This window comes from Scyliorhinus torazame, chromosome 17 (genome assembly GCF_047496885.1).
Source record: "Scyliorhinus torazame isolate Kashiwa2021f chromosome 17, sScyTor2.1, whole genome shotgun sequence".
NCBI classification, from domain to species: Eukaryota; Metazoa; Chordata; class Chondrichthyes; order Carcharhiniformes; family Scyliorhinidae; genus Scyliorhinus; species Scyliorhinus torazame.
The window spans coordinates 3207879-3228091 of NC_092723.1; the positions used below are offsets into that span (position 1 = coordinate 3207879).

At 44.9% G+C, this 20213-nt stretch overlaps 1 protein-coding gene across 1 annotated transcript in view; it reads left to right on the forward strand.

Moving 5' to 3' along the window:
- The window catches only part of sort1a (sortilin 1a), a 90748-nt gene that overhangs the window by 61631 nt on the left and 8904 nt on the right, over nucleotides 1-20213 (forward strand). Inside the window, exons 12-19 of the mRNA XM_072479904.1 lie at nucleotides 2136-2238; nucleotides 3213-3384; nucleotides 5687-5877; nucleotides 6303-6492; nucleotides 6999-7115; nucleotides 8968-9076; nucleotides 10181-10293; nucleotides 15940-16054. Of these exons, the coding sequence (XP_072336005.1) occupies nucleotides 2136-2238; nucleotides 3213-3384; nucleotides 5687-5877; nucleotides 6303-6492; nucleotides 6999-7115; nucleotides 8968-9076; nucleotides 10181-10293; nucleotides 15940-16054 (1110 nt within the window). The remainder of the gene's footprint in view (nucleotides 1-2135; nucleotides 2239-3212; nucleotides 3385-5686; nucleotides 5878-6302; nucleotides 6493-6998; nucleotides 7116-8967; nucleotides 9077-10180; nucleotides 10294-15939; nucleotides 16055-20213) is intronic.

The window sequence follows — 20213 nt, forward strand, 5'->3', positions numbered from 1 at the left end:
TCCTTGCAGCCTTGCTCATATTGTGGTGGGGTTCAAGTGCTTTGTGGTAATCTGGTTACATTAGACATTCTGGCTTTCTCCCAAACTCCGAGAACCAGTACATGTGCTGAAAAGAGAAACGTGTTGCTGCTGCTTTTCATCGTGCACTCATTGGGACAAATACATGAACGCCAAATTTCAAATGGTCACAACAGTTTATACTGGAGGAGAAAAGGGGTGCTGATTGATTGGGAAGTCAACTCCGACAGAGATACATACGTTTGTTCGTATGTATGTTGCTCTGGAGAAAGCAACAGGGAGCCTTAGACTCCTCATGTTTGCAGGTAATTCAAGAAAGGCATGAGGCTTGAACTTATCCTTTTGTTTGAAGAGAACAGGGCTTTGCACATAAATGTATGTCACTTCTGGCAAGCATAAATGAATCCTCGTGTGTCTGACAGTTTAGAATCTCTACATGTGCAGGCACAAGCTCATTTCTTTAGCTGGACTGCAATATCTGGGGGAAGCTATGAAACAGGACTTCTGCCCACTCCAGATGTGCCTTGACCATAGCTGTTCTTTCTCCTTCATGTGAGGATCATAAAATGATGACAGGGAGTGGCCAGGGAATGACTGCAACGTGTCTCTAAGGTCTACTGTAACAAGCTGTCGACCAAGACATTGCTACATTCTGTTGAAGAAAATGTAATTGCAAGTTTTAACTATTAACGTTTTGAAAGAATTCTCCACCAACCCCGAGGAACACTGAGCACAGTAGCTGGACAGGAATTTAGCATTGTATGATGCCTTTGTCTTTTTTGCACGGCGTGAATATTTTTGCTCATATTTGGAATCTGCTTTCTAGCTCTCCAATCTGTTCATTTTTAATATCTCTACATATTCTTGGAACACTTGGGTTGCAGTTTTACTGAAAAACATATTTCTCAATATTATTATCTGTCCGTTTTTCACAATCCTGAAATTTACTGGTTTGAAACACCAAAAGTTAACTTGCTGCCAGCAACAAAGTGGTGGGGACGCAAAGCGAAACAGCTCCTGGCGATTTTCATGCTGAATCCTGATTAGGTGAGATCTTGTGTGTCTTCACGCACACAGTGATGCCCTCACTTTAACCTGGCATACATATTGTTCATGGACACAACATTCTGTTGGTCTAAGGAGCCTGTCTCATCCTGTAGAAGAGCATAAATAATGGCAGTGAAGCATACTAACAGTTTCTGGGGCAGCCTCCGTGCAAATCCATTGAGATCCGAATCTTGGGCTAGTTCTCCTAACCTGCTGCACAGTTCCAAATAAGATAGGAGTTCCACATGTGATACTTTATGGCGGATTTGCTGTTGGACATCTGAGTGCAGCACCACTAATCTAGTATAATAGAACATTGAATACATGACAGTTTAGGTCCATTTGTTTATTTTATATATGACGGTAAGGCTTTGTTTTTAAAGTAACACTTCCAAGGAAATCTGAGAAAATGACGTGCTGTGCAAATATTTGGAAAGATCTACTAAATAGCAACATAGCAGTTTTCTCACACAATGCAGATTTTTGTTTCTGTACTCTAAGTAGGATTCAACGTATTTGATCAACGTTTTGACCTTGCCCCCATAATTTAATGTGATTCAGAGAGATTAAGAACATTTAATACAGGCTTAATGTATTTTACTTGGATTGCAAGAGAGTAAACGTGGGGCCAGGAAATTGTGTCCGTGTTCAAGGTGCTGAGTTTTAAAGCTTTTTTTTCACGGAAATTCAAACCCCAATAATATATTAAAGTTAGCGAATTAGGTTATTATTTTAACTGTTTAAAAACCGTAGAAAGATAATGTGTGAACAATTCAGTGGGAAGAGAATACATGTGCAACTTTGTTGGCGTGCCACTAAGGAGATCCTAGCCATGTAAACCACACTATACAAATCGAGTATTTCTGTGCAGTGTGTTGAATGTTCCCATTTTTCCAGTGTTGAGTGCATTTAATAAAATGTTAAAAGATGTTATTCTGAATTATTTCTGCTGAACTGATGTATTAAATTTTACTATGCCCTAAATGTTAAATATTTTTTCTTTATAGGTAGCATCTGATGACTTGATTCATTGTTGAGCAAATCTAATTTTTGTCTTTGAATTTCCACAGTGTAGTCTGCATATCCATGCATCCTACAGCATTTCCCAGAAACTGAATGTACCAATGCCGCCATTGTCTGAGCCAAACGCAGTTGGTCTGATCATAGCACATGGTATTAAAACTTTGTTCTGATAATTTATTTTATAGCTTTAAATGTGAGGCAACTGAATTCATGTTGCAGTTTCACTGCAGAGTGCATTTTCAATGAAGTTTACTACAACGAGCATGCCTATAATTCATAAGCAGTTTGTTCAGAAAGTTCTCTCTCCACCCCCACTGACCCAAGTCAACTCCGCTTCGGGCCTTCCCACTTCGTGCACCACTTTCTGGTCAAAAGGGCAGTGAGCTGCTTCTGGCACCTTGTCAAGTGCTGCCACGACCCTGGTTGCTTTTTGTTCAACCCTTCGCTGCTTCATAAAATAATTTTATTTGAGACGTGCACTTTTATAACCATGCTGTATTTTATTATGCAGTTCAATTTTATAGTTTCCTTTTTGCAACTGCAAGGCTGGTGCTGAGCATGAAGAATATTAATAGTGTAGGTAAACATGAGGAAAATTCAGCAAAATATTAATTCAGGAGCGATAGGCTCATGCCAGCCTCTTGTCATTTTGAATTAAGTAGTTTTGCTAAATTTTGCCATTAATTGGAATTTTATGTTTTTTTTAAAAATGCCTCTGTTGGGAATGTGAAATCAACTTTGTTGGTGTCATGGAGAGAGGGACATAAGCTATTTTCCTTGAGTACAGACTCTTTAATATTAACCCTATTGCTGTTACAAATTAAGGAAAGTCTGCCAGTCTGAATTTGGAACTTGCAATTTCTGTCATCACTTGAAAGGAAGTTGAGAAATTAATGAGAATAAATATTTTCAATATAATTAAATATTTTACAGCTTGATTTTTTTTTAACCTTGCCACAGTGTTTACTATTATATTTTCAAATTTAGTTGCAGCAGAGTGATGGAGTGCAAATATTCAAATTATCCCAAATATTTTAGCTTTAGTTTTAGGGAAATAGCTATTGTTCTGTTTCAAAGATTACCACACATTTGTTATTTTGTATCATGTCTTGTCTCATTTTTAGGCAGTGTTGGGGATGCAATTTCTGTCATGATACCCGATGTGTATGTGTCTGATGATGGTGGTTATTCATGGTTTAAAGCCTTAAAGGGACCCCATCACTATACTATTCTGGACTCTGGAGGTTTGATAGTTGCCGTGGAACGCAATGAGTATAACACTGTTAATACGATAAAGTGAGTATTATTGCTTGGTAGCAAACACCTCTTGATCATGCTTATTGGGATCTGCATGTTATAAACTTGTTTTCTGTGGCATTGCGCTTGTTACATTATATTCACAACCGTAGTTTATATTAGACCCATGAAGCAATACTGCTGATGGTGCAAACTCATCATGACACAATAACCCTGCCTACCTACATTCTCATGATGTGGAGATGCTGGCGTTGGACTGGGGTGAGCACAGTAAGAAGTCTACAACACCAGGTTAAAGTCCAACAGGTTTGTTTCAAACACTAGCTTTCGGCGCACTGCTCCTTCCTCAGGTGAAGTGAGGAAGGAGCAGTGCTCCGAAAGCTAGTGTTTGAAACAAACCTGTTGGACTTTAACCTGGTGTTGTAGACTTCTTACTGTACCTACATTCTCAGCATTTCCAGATTTATTCTGCAAAGTTTGAATCACTTTTTACCTGCCTTTCTTCCTTGTTATAAAAACTAAATTGGCTCAACAAGCTCAGCAGGTCTGGAAGCATTGGTGGAGGGAGAAAGAGAATTAACATTTCAACTCTAGTATGACTCTTCCACTATCGCTGGTGGGACATGTTCCATCTTGCCGTGGTTTGTCGTCTTATTCCAATGCCTTCCAGTTTTTCTGCCTGTCTTTTTTCCGGGAAGTGGAGTGGCCCATAATGGGCTTTAAATGGGCAGGAAGGACGTTTCTGATCCGGAGAGTGGTTCTAAAGAGAGAAAAGCAGGTGGGAGGATTGACGCTGCCAAATTTGTTGCATTGTTACCAGGTGGCCAATGCGGATAAAGTGCTGGGGTGGTTTGGGGATCAGGAAGTTAGTTGGGTACAAATTAAGTCTGGGTCATGTAGAAGAACCGGCCTGGAAGCACTGGTACGACATCCTTGTCTTTTTCACCAGCAAAATATTCTGGGAATTTAGTGGTAAACCTCACGTTAAAAATATGACGACAATTTCATCAGCATTTCAAGCTAAGGGCAATGTCAAAATGGGCCCCAACCTGTAGGAGTCATTTACTTGAGCCAGTGAAGTTGGATGCTGTATTTAGAAGATGGAAGGATAAGGGACTAGAGAGGGTGAAGGATTTATTCTTGGAGGGGCGGTTTGTAAGTTGGGAGGAATTGAAGGAAAAGGCAGAGCTTGGGAGTCCGGATAGGTTTTGGTATTTTCAGGAGCGAGACTTTGTCAAGCGAGCGCTTCCGACTTTTCCGGGAGCACACTGCTGGAAAGGATCCTCTCATGTGCGAAATCGATTGAGGGCAGCATGTGTGGGATTTATAGGTGGATTATGGGAGAACAGCAGGTTTTGGTGGATAAGGTAAAGGCCAGGTGGAATTAGGGCCCATTTAGGAGGAAGAAGTATGAAGTGAGTCCCTCCGTAGGGTAAATGCTACTTCATCCTTGTTACACCTTAAGGTTGTGTTTAGGACGCACCTCACCAAGGCCCAGATGAGTAGATTCTTTGAGGAGGTGGGGGATAAGTGTGAGTGATGCTCGAGAGGACCTGCTCACCAGATGCACAGATTCTGGTCCTGCCCCAAATTGGTGGGCTATGGGAGGTCCTTTTTCAGCTCCATATCGGCAGTCCTGAAGCTTGACTTAGAAGCCTGTCCATTAGTCGCTAGTTGTGGTGACAGGTCGTCCAGGACAGGTGCAGGGGCGAATGGTCTGGCATTTGCATTGCTGTTGGCACGGTGATGAATATTGCAGAGCTGGAAGCAGGTGGCGCTACCCAGTGCCTCTGTTTGGCTGAGTCATCTAATGGAATTCTTCTACCTCGGGAAAGTCTAGTTTACGACAAGGGGGTCGATTGACCGGTTCTATCGTAGATGGCGCCCATTCATTTCGCTCTTTCAAGAGCTGGTCACTGGCTGTTAGTGGAGGCGTAAGGGAGAGGTTTGGGGGAGGCTAGGAGCGGTAAGGGAGAGGTTGGGGGGTGATTATTCTGGGTATTATTATAGTTGTTGGAGTTCATATTACTGTTGCTGCTTGTTTGTTTCTGATTTGTATGTGGGTGTTATTACTATGTAATGGTTTATTCAATAAAAATATATATTTTTTAAACTGGCAAGCGTTCCTTGTAATTTTGAAAATCTCGAATTGATATTGTCTGATTTTGGTCCGTTTTGCTATTTGGAAAGCTATTGGCTAAATTGTGCACCCATCAGGAGAATAGTGGGAATTTTCTGAGCTCGAACTAAGGGGAAGGGCTTGGTTGTGATAGTCATTTTTGATTTTTTAAATGTTGAGAACACCTTAATTTACACGTTCAATAATTTGATTTGATTCTAGGTTTTCTATTGATGAAGGTCAGTGCTGGTACCCGTATCAATTCATCGACAAACCCATCATATTTACTGGCCTTGCGTCCGAACCAGGTGCTAAATCGATGAACATCAGTATCTGGGGATATGTGGACCTGATATTTACACAGCATTGGATATCTGTCACCATTGACTTTGAGGAACTCCTCACAAGAGATTGTGAGTTTGGATTTAATGAGGTTGAAAATCAGCAGTTACAGAATCATCTCATAGTTTTATTGAATTTGACTTAATTATATTGTTTTCTTAAAGTCAATTTGTGCCCAAACTGATTTTAGGTTTGTTTGCTATTGCTGTTTAGTATTGACTGGGGTGGCAATCCCAACACCCCTGGTCCCTTTGCCTGTGAACAAAGATGACTACTCACCACCTCGGCTCCTCGACAATGGGACTTGTACCCATGAGCACTTGACTTGTGTGAGACTACTGCCACTAAACCAACACTTGGATTGCATGAGCTTTTAATTGTCGGGTTTCCATTCTATAACCACTCGTGCAGGAAATGGATGTATTTCTTTGAAATCTAGTTACTGATTTTTAAGATAAACATGCACTTAAAAAGTTTTTAATGCTCATTTCCCCAGGTGCTGACGATGATTACATCCAGTGGCTTGCTCATTCGAGTAATGTTAATGATCCTAATGACGGCTGTATGTTGGGTTACAAAGAGAAATTCCGGCGTTTGAGAAAATCCTCCCTTTGTCGGAATGGACACGACTACATTGTGAACAAACAGCCCAATGTCTGTCTGTGTACTTTGGATGATTATTTATGGTATGCCATTGCTGTTTTTCCAATGATTCATGATGCAAATCTGTCAATCTAACTTGGTTGGCTTATTTTGAAATATGTAGGTTTGCCAAACTATGTCTCAGGATAAGGAAATACAGAACAGGAAAATTTCACCTGCCAGGTCCTAAACCACAGTTTTACTCTACATGACCACAATCCTTCTTTGCTTCATTTGCCTGGCCATTCTTAACCTGACTTATTTTGAAAATCTAACTTCATTCAGTTAATTTAATAAGAATGTATTGTTTCTAATTGAAAGTTTCAATAGGTTTTCTTCAGGCTTGCTTTTGGCGATTTAGAATAACATCCCTTACTGATAGGTGTTAATTGAAGTGTTGGTTTCATACGGTATAAACCTTGGATGGAAAGATCAATTATTTGCTTTTTCGAAGTGGGAGCCAAGTTCTTGACTATTTTGTCAATGTTGCATTTGTTATACTGACTGGGACTGACCTTGTTGTTTATAAACATGCTTTTTTTCCCCTCAGTGATTTTGGTTACTACAGAAAAGAAAATAGCTCCGAATGTATCGAACAAGATGATCTGCAAGGACATGACCTGGAGTTCTGCTTACAAGGAAGAAAAGAAATTTTGCAGACAAATGGGTAATGAATGTGATTCAATCAAACTGAACAAAATGTTGACTTTTAAGACTGTTAGCATCTCTTGGCATGAGCTGATATTCCGTGCAAATTGTAAAATTTGTCTTCGGATTTAAAAGTAAATGCGAATTAAAGGAGGTTGATGTGAATGACAATTGTTTCCACTGTCTTGTGACAAAAGCGCACGGGAAGTACGGGAAAACTCAGCAGGTCCGGCAGCATCTGTGGAGAGATGAACAGGAGTTGAAGTTTCAAGTCCATATGATTCTTCAGAGCTCTGAAGAAGTCAGATGGACTCGATCATTATTGCTCTCTCCACAAATACTGAGTTTTTTCAGCATTTTCTGTGTGACAAGAGAGAGTAAAGAAAGCACCTCGATCGCCAAGGACCTTGTAACCCAGAGCCACAAGTAACTACCACTGAGATTGTCAGCATAGTTTTGTCTCGTCACCTTCAGGTGTGCACACTATAATGTGATTCCACATCGCATTCATCAGTAGTGAGAAGCAACTTAACCATCAGTTCCATTTGTTACGTATCCATGTGACTCTCCCTGTACCACTCCTAGGAACTGAGTCATAGACCTGCCTCTGTACGCACTATTTATGTTCTCTGGAACATGGGTGCTACGACAATGCCACAAGATCTCCTTGTTTTCCAGTAATTGCAGTGCACTCTCCTGATTGGTCAAGTGTTGGATTTTGTGTACAACAAAAATATATTTTTGAAAAGTCTTTTACAGTGTTTGCCTTCACTGGAAAGCTGAGTAACACTTGCAGCACTCCACGCAAACAAAATACTGTCAATGCTGGAAATACTCAGTGTGGTGGTATGTATTAGGGGTAATACGGTACACCATGAATGCCGAGAGCTATTGGAGGACAGATGCTGGGTCCTGATTGGATCTGCCGCCTACTGGGCTCCACCCAGATAGGCGGGGTATAAGAACCCGGTTTACTCCCCGCAGCTGCATTCTGTGACTGAGCTGCTGGGGAACAAGTCTGCTCAATAAAGCCTCGATTGAAATTCTCTACGTCTCGCCTCGTGTGTGATCGATGGTGCTACAATTTATTGAGCAGACTTAAAAAGGAATCGATGGTGTTACACTCAGCAAGTCAGATAACATCTGTGGAGAAAGAAACAATTCACCTTTCAGGGTGGTGACCTGTCAACAGAACTGGAAAAAGTTAGAAACTTGCTAGGTTTTCACCTTGGGAAAGTGGGAGGATAGGGAAAAAAGAACAATGGAGAAGGTTAGTGATGAGGTGGAAGACTGGAGAGATTAAATGATCCCCTCTTTTTTTTTTTTCACTCTCTGCTCTCTCTCTCAAAACCGCTCAACTTTTCTGATTCTCTTTGAGATCTTTACTTTCAATCATAAGTTTCAATTCATGAAGTTAAACCTGGAAGTTGCTTCTCTTTAGGCACGGCACTCTTGACTGAGTACCAGTAACTTGCTGACAATTGCTAATTTTATGTTGCCAAATGGTATTTATTATTTATTTTGCAAGATCAATAACTATTCTGGCCTCAGATGTTTGACTGGTATGGTGTTGGTGTTTCATGCACATACTTTTTCATATTAAAAAAGTTTCATAAATCATTTTAAATGTGAAGCTTCTTATTTTTTAATGATTGATATATTACCAGATCCCCAATGAGGGGCTGGTTTAGCACAGGGCTAAATAGCTGGCTTTCCAAGCAGACAAAGGCAGGCCAGCAGTGCGGGTTCAATTCCCGTACCAGCCTCCCCAGACAGGCGCTGGAATGTGGCGACTAGGGGCTTTTCACAGTAACTTCATTTGAAGCCCACTTGTGACAATAAGCAATTTTCATTTTTTTTTCATTTCATAGGTACCGAAAAATTCCAGGAGACCGATGTTTTGGAGGGATACAAGTGAATCGCTCCGTGAAAGACATTAGTAAAAAATGCGTTAGTAACTTGTTGGCCCCTGAAGAGCTGGTAAGTGCAATGGCATTTATTGTACTGCAGGTGGAGGAAATGTTGATTTCACAGAGGCGAGTAAATATGGTGAAGAATTTCTGAAGTTTTCTCAGGTAAAATGTTAAACTAGGAAGCAAATGTAAAATTAAATCTTGGTCAAAGTGTGCAGAAGAACCATTCCGGAAATTTATAGCCACATTCCGCACACGAGTACGGCCTCAACCGGGTCCTTGGATTCATCTCGCATTACATTCACCCCCCCACCATCTGGCCTGGGCTTGCAAAATCCTACCAACTGTCCTGGCTTGAGACAATTCACACCTCTTTTACCTGGGGTTACCGCTATCTCTGGCTCTGTAAAGACTTGATTACCTGCAAATGCTCTCATTCAAAGTATTGACTTTGTCGATGTATATGTTTCTGAAACATACCTCTTCATTCACCTGAGGAAGGAGCAGTGCTCTGAAAGCTAGTGATTCGAAACAAACCTGTTGGACTTTAACCTGGTGTTGTAAAACTTCCTACTGTGCTCACCCCAGTCCAACGCCGGTATCTCCACATCATTATTTTTCTCGTGACATTACTTATTTTGGTGAGACCATCTTCAAGGCAGGGAACAGATCTGAACAGGGAACAGGCCCGTAATTCCGAGCCTTGGGAACCATCATCCTGGAGATTTCCAGGATAGAATTGCACAGCAATTGTTGGGGAAGTTCAGACTTCCAATGGGTAATTGTCCTGTACTGGGAACCATTTGTAAATGCGATTTAAATGGCAAACTTTGGATACCCCCCTCCGTGGCAACTAATGCTGTTTTTAAAAAAAAAAAAAAAGGGTGGGGTGGGGAAAGAGGAGAGAGGGGGCTGCCCAGGACCTCCCTGCTTCTGGTGTTGCCATAGGAACATGTTGTGCTACACCAACCTTACCTGGCCTGAGTGAGAAAGCTGGGTAAGATGGAAACGGCTGGATTTCCAGTTGAAGAAGCATGAGGGGAGTGGCACTCTGATTGTCGTACCGGAAGTTCCAGCATTGTCCTTACTTTGTTATTAATTGTACCTTCTGTTCAAAATTATTCGGTTCATATAATATTTAGAATTTAAAAAAATCTTCCTTTGTTTTCAGTCTAATTCACACAGAACCAGCTCTGTGCCAATTATTGCCACTATAATAGCATTATTACTGATGCTGTTAATCCTAGGAATGATTTTTATCAAGAAATACGTTTGTGGTGGAAGGCAAGTGCATCTGATTTACTTCTGAGAAAATTCTACATTTTGGGGTTTCGAGGTTTAATACATAATTTTTTTTTAAAATTCCTAATGTATATTAACTCCAGTTGATGCTAATTGTGAAAGAGCAGTAGCAGGAGAGAATCCCGAGAGTTTTTAATTGAAAGGAATAGTTTACAACAGGTGCAATTTTCCCACTTTGTTGTGGGTGAGAGCGCCTGCTGCTGAGTATTTCTGAGAAATTCAGGAATGGGTTGTCTGTGATCTTTGTGTAAATTCAGCAAATTATCCTTCATGTATTTATAGCAAATTCAAGGTCAAACAGTAAATAACAAATATAATCAGTCAACAATTGAATTGCAACTCTGGGTTTGATTCACAGGCCACGTTGCGCTCCAGTGAGAGCACGATGTGGCCAAGGAATGCCGGGGGGGAGGGTGGGGGGGGGGCCTGCAGCGAGCCTCCCGACAGGCTCCGCGCCTCCCGGGATTCTCCAACATCTCGCAAGATGTCCGAGTCGGAACCCCACCCCAAATGGGTGGGACCGAATGGTGCTCGCGGAAGTAGGTCGTAAACCCGGGCCATCTGAGACCCCTGGGTGGTCAGGATAAGTGCAGGGTGGCTCTCTGCCCCTCCCCCTGGAACATGGGCACCTTGGCACACCCCAGCTTGCACCCTGGCACTGCCTGAGTCCCCGAATGCCAAGGGCGAGGGGTGCCATTCCCATGAACTGAGGGTGGGTTTGAAGGGTGGGGGTTTGCAGTGCAGGTAGTAGGGGTCTTCGGGTGGGTGATGGGTGGGATTCTTAGCAGGAAGTGGGTGCTGTAAGGAGGCTTGGGGGGGGGGGGAAGAGGTTGGCGCTGAAGAGGGGGTACCCCAGGAACCCCATAGTGGGGTGTCCTCATTTGGGCGGTGTGGGGTAATGTCCATGTGTGTGGGGGTGACATTGCCCATGGTGGGGCGTATGGGCGACCCACAAGCTCAATGAGAGATTGGGGCACCTTTTCAAAATGGCGGCCCGATCTCAGAGTCCCCAGTGCTAAACCGGTGAGAAGCTCCCCAGGGCCCAAAAAAGTGACTCCGTGTCATTGAACAGCAGGTGGGGAACTCGCTGGCAGAGCCGGGGGAAACTCCCTGAAAATCCCACCACAAATTAACTTCGCATTTTGGGGGGAGAATCTTGAATTCCTTCAGGCTCTTGGGTTTAGATGGGACTGATGATTTTGTGAAAATTATTTAATTTAACTAATAAGCCATTATAATGTATTTATTTAATTGCTAAGTCAAGTCTTGACTAATTCCAAAAGCAAAATACTGCATATGCTGGAAATCTGAAATAAAAAAACAAAACTGCTGGGATACTGCAGCAGTTCAGGCAGCATCTGTGGAAACGGTGACGATTTTGGTCGAGTGACTTTTCCTCGGGACCAATTCCTCCATTTGAAAAATGCAAATACTGTGTTTTGAACGAAGGACATAGAATCTGAGATTTATGAACATAGAACATACAGTGCAGAAGGAGGCCATTCGGCCCATCGAGTCTGCACCAACCCACTTAAGCCCTCGCTTCCACCCTATCCCCGTAACCCAATAACCCCGCCTAACCTTTTTGGACACTAAGGGCTATTTATCATGGCCAATCCACCTAACCTGCACATCTTTGGACTGTGGGAGGAAACCGGAGCACCCGGAGGAAACCCACGCACACACGGGGAGAACGTGCAGACTCTGCACAGGCAGTCACCCAGCGGGGAATCGAACCTGGGACCCTGGTGCTGTGAAGCCACAGTGCTACCATGCTGTCCTCCATCATACATTTTTTAAAAATATATATATTTTATTCCACTTTTTCGGCCAAACAAAACAGTACAAAGGTTTTTCCCCTTTTTACAACAGCAAAACAATATAAATAACCGTGACCGTATTTTAACAAATAAATAAATAATATATAAACTAAATGGCAACTGCCATAACAAAAATAATAACTCTCCCAAATAATAAAATCAGCAATTCAATATACATAACCAAGTGCCAATATCTTTACAAAAACACCCCTGAGGACCCCCCTGAGCGCCCCCCCCCCCCCCCCCCCCCCCATGGGTTGCTGCTGTTATGCTGTTACCTTCCCACTTCCTTTATCGTTCTGTGAGGTAGTTAATGAACGGTTGCCACCGCCTGGTGAACCCTGAGCCGAACCCCTTAGTGCAAACTTTATCCATTGCAGTTTTATAAACCCTGCCATGTCGTTTATCCAGGTCTCCACGCCTGGAGGCTTGGCTTCCTTCCACATAAGCAATATCCTTCGCCGGGCTACCAGGGACGCAAAGGCCAAAACATCAGCCTCTCTCGCCTCCTGCACTCCCGGCTCTTCTGCAACCCTGAATATCGCCAACCCCCAGCTTGGTTCGACCCGGACCCCCACCACCTTTGAAAGCACCTTCGCCACCCCCACCCAGAACCCCTGCAGTGCCGGGCATGACCAAAACATGTGGGTGTGGTTTGCTGGGCTTCTCGAGCATCTCCCACACCTATCCTCTACCCCGGAAAATTTACTGAGCCTTGCTCCGGTCATGCGTGCCCTGTGCAAAACCTTAAATTGTATCAGGCTAAGCCTGGCACACGAGGACGAAGAGTTTACCCTACGTAGGGCATCTGCCCACAGTCCCTCTTCAATCTCTTCCCCCAGCTCTTCCTCCCATTTTCCTTTCAGCTCATCCACCATGTTCTCCCCCTCGTGTCTCATTTCCCTGTGTGTATATAACACCCTACCATCCCCCACCCATGTCCCTGAGATCACTCTATCTTGAATCTCCTGCGTCGGGTGCTGCGGGAATTCCCCCACCTGTTGCCTCGCAAAAGCCCTCAGTTGCATGTATCGAAATTCATTCCCTTGGGGCAACCCATATTTTTCCGTCAGCACTCCCAGACTCTCAAACGTCCCGTCCAGGAACAGATCCCTCAGTTGCACAATCCCAGCTCTCTGCCATGCTCCAAATCCCCCATCTATTCTCCCCGGGCCAAACCTATGATTATTTCTTATCGGGGACCGCACCGAGGCTCCCGTCATTCCCCTATGCCGTCTCCACTGCCCCCAAATTTTCAGTGTTGCCACCACCACTGGACTTGTGGTGTATTTCTTCGGGGAGAATGGCAGCGGTGCCGTCACCAGTGCTTGTAGGCTGGTTCCTTTGCAGGACGCCATCTCCAACCTCTTCCACGCCGCTCCCTCCACTTCTCCCATTCACTTACACACCATTGAAATATTGGCGGCCCAATAGTACTCACTTAAGCTCGGTAGTGCCAGTCCCCCCTCTCCCTGCTACTCTGCAAGAACCCCCTCCACTCTCAGGGTCTTCCCAGCCCACACAAAACTCATGACGTTTTTCTCGATCTTCTTGAAAAAAGCCTTCGTGACCATCACCGGGAGGCACTGAAACACAAAAAGGAAAATCGGGAGGACTACCATTTTGACTGCCTGCACCCTCTCCACCAGTGACAGGGGCACCATGTCCCATCTCTTAAAATCCTCCTCCATCTGTTCCACCAATCGTGCTAAATTAAGCCTATGTAAGGTTCCCCAACTCCTGGCTATCTGGATCCCCAAGTACCGGAAATCCCTTGTTACCCTCCTCAGCGGTAAATCCTCTATTCCCCTACTCTGCTCCCCCGGATGTACCACAAACAACTCACTCTTCCCCATATTCAATTTGTACCCCGAGAATTCCCCAAACTCCCCGAGCGTCTGCATTATCTCAGGCATCCCCTCCACCGGGTCCGCAACATACAGTAGTAAATCATCTGCATACAATGATACCCGGTGTTCTTCTCCTCCCCTGAGTACTCCCCTCCACTTCCTGGAGCCCCTCAGTGCTATGGCCAGGGGCTCAATTACCAATGCAAGCAGTAACGGAGACAGGGGACACCCTGCCTCGTCCCTCTATAAAGACGGAAGTAGTCAGACCTCTGCCTGTTCGTGATCACGCTTGCCACCGGGGCCCTATACAGCAGCTGTACCCATCCAATGAACCCTTCACCAAAACCAAATCTCCTCAACACTTCCCACAGGTAGTCCCACTCCACCCTGTCAAATGCTTTCTCGGCATCCATCGCCACCACTATCTCCGCCTCCCCCTCTGGTGGGGGCATCATCATCACCCCTAGCAGCCTCCGTATGTTCGTGTTCAGCTGTCTCCCCTTAACGAACCCAGTTTGATCCTCATGGACCACCCCGGGACACAATCCTCTATCCTCGTCGCCATTACCTTGGCCAGGAGCTTAGCATCTACATTCAAAAGGGAAATGGGCCTGTAGGACCCACACTGCAGCGGGTCTTTATCCTTCTTCAAAAGTAACGATATTGTCGCCTCCGACATAGTCGGGGACAACTTCCCCCTTTCCCTGGCCTCATTAAAGGTTCTCTTCAAAAGCGGGGCCAGTAGGTCTATATATTTCCTATAAAATTCCACCGGGAACCCATCCGGTCCCGGGGCCTTCCCCGCCTGCATGCTCCCAATCCCCTTTACCACCTCCTCCACATCAATCTGTGCTCCCAATCCCGCCCTCTCCTGCTCCTCCACCTTCGGGAATTCCAGCTGATCCAGGAAATGCATCATTCCCTCCTTCTCTTCCGGGGGCTGAGCCTTATACAACCTCTCATAGCCATCATACATTTTAATATGTCCATCATCACCTCTACTGTAATGCGAACTGTCCCCAATATATCGCCACTAACCTCCCCAGCTTCCCAAGTACGGTAGCACAGTTGCTTCACAGCTCCAGGGTCCCAGGTTTGATTCCCGGCTTGGGTGCACGTTTTCCCCGTGTCTGTGTGGGTTTCCTCCCACAATCTAAAGATGTGCAGGTTAGGTGGATTGGCCATGCTAAATCGCCCTTGGTGTCCCAATAAAAAAGGTTAGGTGGGGTTACTGTGTTACGGGGATAGGGTGGAGTGGGCGTAAGTAGGGTGCTCTTTCCAAGGGCCAGTGCAGACTCGATGGGCCGAATGGCCTCCTTCTGTACTGTCAATTCTATATGATATGATTCTATGTCTTTCTCCACGGTAAACACAGGAGAAATATTCATGGAGAACCTCACCCATCTCCTGCGGTTCCACACATGTCCACTTTGGTCCATGAGGGGTCCTATTCTCTCTCGTTCTTTTTCCTTTAATATACTTAAAGAATCCCTTTGGAGTCACTTTAATCCTCTCAGCTAAAGCTACCTCATGCCCCTAATTCCCTTCTTGAGTATACTCCTGCATCCCCTGTACACCTCCAGGGAATCCCTTGATTCCAGCTGCTTGTACCCAAGCCATGCCTCCTTTTTCCTGGCCAAAACCTCAATATTTTTTTGTCATCCAGGGTTCCCTACTCCTGCCAGCCTTGCCCTTCACCCTAACAGGATCATATAGCCCCTGAACTCTGACTATTTCACGTTTAAAGGCCTCCCACTTGCCGGAGGTACCTTTGCCCTCAAACAAGCTACTCCAATCCACCTTTGCAAGCTCCTGTCTAATTCCATCAAAATTTGCCTGGCCCCAATTTAGAACTTGCACCCAGGGCCCAGTTTTGTCCCTTTCCATAAAATAAGAATGTGTGCCTAATAAACTTGCCAACTATAATGCCTTAAAATGGCTTTTAATCAATCTTTCAGATTCTTGGTACATCGGTACTCTGTCCTCCAGCAGCATGCAGAGGCTAACACAGCAGATGAACTGGACACCACTACAGCTGCCAATAAATCGGAGTACCACGATGACTCTGATGAAGTAAGTGTAGTACAATTTTTCCGATTAAATACCATGGGAAAATTAAGAATTTGCCTGTGCATTTTCGTGGTTCAGTTGGTCGTACTCTAGTTTCTGGGCTAAAGCTCAAGATCTTGCTCAAATCCGTAAGAACTTGAGCACCTAATCCAGCAGAGGGCAGTAGAGCGGCGCTGCTGATTGGCAGTTGCGAGAGAAATTTGCAAAGGTGCATTGTGGCCACCGTAACTTGAAGGTGGTTTGTGGAGGAGCTGTTGTCAAGTGACACTTTAAACCTGAAACACTTCTTCAGTGTTTCCCTGCCTACCCCTTAACCAAAAAAAAACAACCGCTGTAAGGATCCCAGCTGAGAGGAAGGCTTGAGGGCAGGTAGAAGTAGAAAGAAGTTGAACCGTGACATCACAGCCTGCAGGTAAGTGATTGACTGATGACTGGTAAGTAGTTTTTCTTTTCCCTGAGGTGTTGTCGTCCGGGGCGCAGTGGTTGCTGAGTGAGTGCTTGCTGAGAAGGGGAGTAAATTTTTTTTAAATTACTGTAGGGAGTTTCCAGCTGAATCCAATCGGAGTGAGGACAGAGTGACTGCTGGGTAAGTAGTAAAGATTTAAATTGTTTGCGCAGACCCATTACAGCTGATTGCTGTTTTTGTGTGGGGCGCAGTGGTTGCTGGTTAAGTGTTTTTTACCTGTATTTAAGTTGGGCAGTTTCTAACCCTAGACACTACACTTGTAGTGTCTCCCACCCTTCCACCTCCTTTAACCTAAGGGATAGAGTGAATAACAGGTAAGCTCTTTCTTTCTTTCTTCTTCTTTTATCTAAAGGGGATGGCAGGGAAGGTAGTGCAATGTTCCTCCTGCAGAATGTTTGAGGTGAGGGACGCCGTCAGTGTCGCTGCTGATTTCATCTATGGGAAGTGCACCCATCTCCAGCTCCTCAGAAACCGCGTTAGGGAACTGGAGCTGGATGAACTTCGGATCATTCGGGAGGCAGAGGTGGTTATAGATAGAAGCTTCAGGGATGTAGTTACTCCGAAGAATAAAGATAGATGGGTGACGGTGAGAGGGGCTGGGAGGAAGCAGTCAGTACAGTGATCCCCTATGGTTGTTCCCCTTAATAACAAGTATACCGCTTTGGATACTGTTGGGGGGGGGGGGGGGGACTTACCAGGGGTAAGCCATGGGGTACAGGTCTCTGGCACAGAGTCTGTCCCTGTTGCTCAGAAGGGAAGGGGGAGAGGAGTAGAGCATTAGTCATTGGAGACTCCATAGTAGGGGGATAGATAGGAGATTCTGTGGGGACGAGAGAGACTCGCAGTTGGTGTGTTGCCTCCCAGGTGCCAGGGTGCGTGATGTCTCGCATCGTGTTTTCGGGATCCTTAAGGGGGAGGGGGAGCAGTCCCAAGTCGTGGTCCACATAGGTACCAACGACATAGGTAGGAAAAGGGGTAGGGATGTAAGGCAGGAATTCAGGGAGCTAGGGTGGAAACTTAGATCTAGGACAAACAGAGTTATTATCTCTGGGTTGTTACCCGTGCCATGTGCTAGCGAGACGAGGAATAGAGAGAGGGAGGAGTTGAACACGTGGCTACAGGGATAGTGCAGGAGGGAGGGTTTCAGATTTCGGGATAATGGGGGCTCATTCTGGGGTCGGTGGGACCTCTACAAACGGGATGGTCTACACCTGGACCAGAGGGGTACCAATATCCTGTGGGGGAAATTTGCTAATGATCTTCGGGAGGGTTTAAACTAGTTCAGGGGAATGGGAACCTGACTTGTAGCTCCAGTATACAGGAGGTTGAGAGTAGTGAGGTCATGAGTAAGGTTTCAAAGTTGCAGGAGTGTACCGGCAGGCAGGAAGGTGGTTTAAAGTGTGTCTTCTTCAATGCCAGGAGCATCCGGAATAAGGTGGGTGAACTTGCGGCATGGGTTGGTACCTGGGACTTCGATGTTGTGGCCATTACGGAGACATGGATAGAGCAGGGACAGGAATGGTTGTTGCAGGTGCCGGGGTTTAGATATTTCAGTAAGCTCAGGAAAGGTGGTAAAAGAGGGGGAGGGGTGGCATTGTTAGTCAAGGACAGTATTACGGTGGCAGAAAGGACGTTTGATGAGGACTCGTCCACTGAGGTAGTATGGGCTGAGGTTAGAAACCGGAATGGAGAGGTCACCCTGTTAGGGGTTTTCTATAGGCCTCTGAAAAGTTCCAGAGATGTAGAGGAGAGGATTGCAAAGATGATTCTGGATAGGAGCGAAAGCAACAGGGTAGTTGTTATGGGGGACTTTAACTTTCCAAATATTGACTGGAAACGCTATAGTTCGAGTACTTTAGATGGGTCCGTTTTTGTCCAATGAGTGCAGGAGGGTTTCCTGACACAGTATGTAGATAGGCCAACGAGAGGCGAGGCCGTATTGGATTTGGTACTGGGTAATGAACCAGGACAGGTGTTAGATTTGGAGGTAGGTGAGCACTTTGGTGATAGTGACCACAATTCGATTACGTTTACTTTAGTGATGGAAAGGGATAGGTATATACCGCAGGGCAAGAATTATATCTGGGGGAAAGGCAATTATGATGCGATGAGGCAAGACTTGAGATGCATCGGATGGAGAGGAAAACTGCAGGGGATGGGCACAATGGAAATGTGGAGCTTGTTCAAGGAACAGCTACTGCGTGTCCTTGATAAGTATGTACCTGTCAGGCAGGAAGGAAGCGGTCGAGCGAGGGAACTGTGGTTTACTAAAGCAGTCGAAACACTTGTCAAGAGAAAGAAGGAGGCTTATGTAAAGATGAGACATGAAGGTTCAGTTAGGGCGCTCGAGAGTTACAAGTTAGCTAGGAAGGACCTAAAGAGAGAGCCAAGAAGAGCCAGGAGGGGACATGAGAAGTCTTTGGCAGGTATGATCAAGGATAACCCTAAAGCTTTCTATAGATATGTCAGGAATAAAAGAATGACTAGGGTAAGAGTAGGGCCAGTCAAGGACAGTAGTGGGAAGTTGTGCGTGGAGTCCGAGGAGATAGGAGAGGTGCTAAATGAATATTTTTCGTCGGTATTCACACAGGAAAAAGACAATGTTGTCGAGGAGAATACTGAGATTCGGGCTACTAGACGAGAAGGGCTTGAGGTTCATAAGGAGGAGGTGTTAGCAATTCTGGAAAGTGTGAAAACCAATAAGTCCACTGGGCAGGATGGAATTTATTCTAGGATTCTCTGGGAAGCTAAGGAGGAGATTGCTGAGCCTTTGGCTTTGATCTTTAAGTCATCTTTGTCTACAGGAATAGTGCCAGAAGACTGGAGGATAGCAAATGTTGTCCCCTTGTTCAAGAAGGGGAGTAGAGACAACCCTGGTAACTATAGACCAGTGAGCCTTACTTCTGTTGTGGGCAAAGTCTTGGAAAGGTTTATAAAAGATAGGATGTATAATCATCTGGAAAGGAATAATTTGATTAAAGATAGTCAACACGGCTTTGTGAAGGGTAGGTCGTACCTCAAACCTTATTGAGTTCTTTGAGAAGGTGACCAAACAGGTGGATGAGGGTAAAGCAGTTGATGTAGTGTATATGGATTTCAGTAAAGCATTTGATAAGGTTCCCCACGGTAGGCTACTGCAGAAAATGAGATTCAGGGTGATTTAGCAGTTTGGATCAGAAATTGGCTAGCTGGAAGAAGACAAAGGGTGGTGGTTGATGGGAAATGTTCAGACTGGAGTCCAGTTACTATTGGTGTACCACAAGGATCTGTTTTGGGGCCACTGCTGTTTGTCATTTTTATAAATGACCTGGAGGAGGGCGTAGAAGGATGGGTGAGTAAATTTGCAGATGACACTAAAGTCGGTGGAGTTGTGGACAGTGCGGAAGGATGTTACAAGTTACAGAGAGACATAGATAAGCTGCAGCGCTGGGCTGAGGGGTGGTAAATGGAGTTTAAAGCAGAAAAGTGTGAGGTGATTCATTTTGGAAGGAATAACTGGAAGACAGAGTACTGGGCTAATGGTAAGATTCTTGGTAGTGTGGATGAGCAGAGAGATCTCGGGGTCCATGTATATAGATCCCTGAAAGTTGCCACCCAGGTTGAGAGGGTTGTTAAGAAGGCATACAGTGTGTTAGCTTTTATTGGTAGAGGGATTGAGTTTCGGAGCCATGAGGTCATGTTGCAGCTGTACAAAAC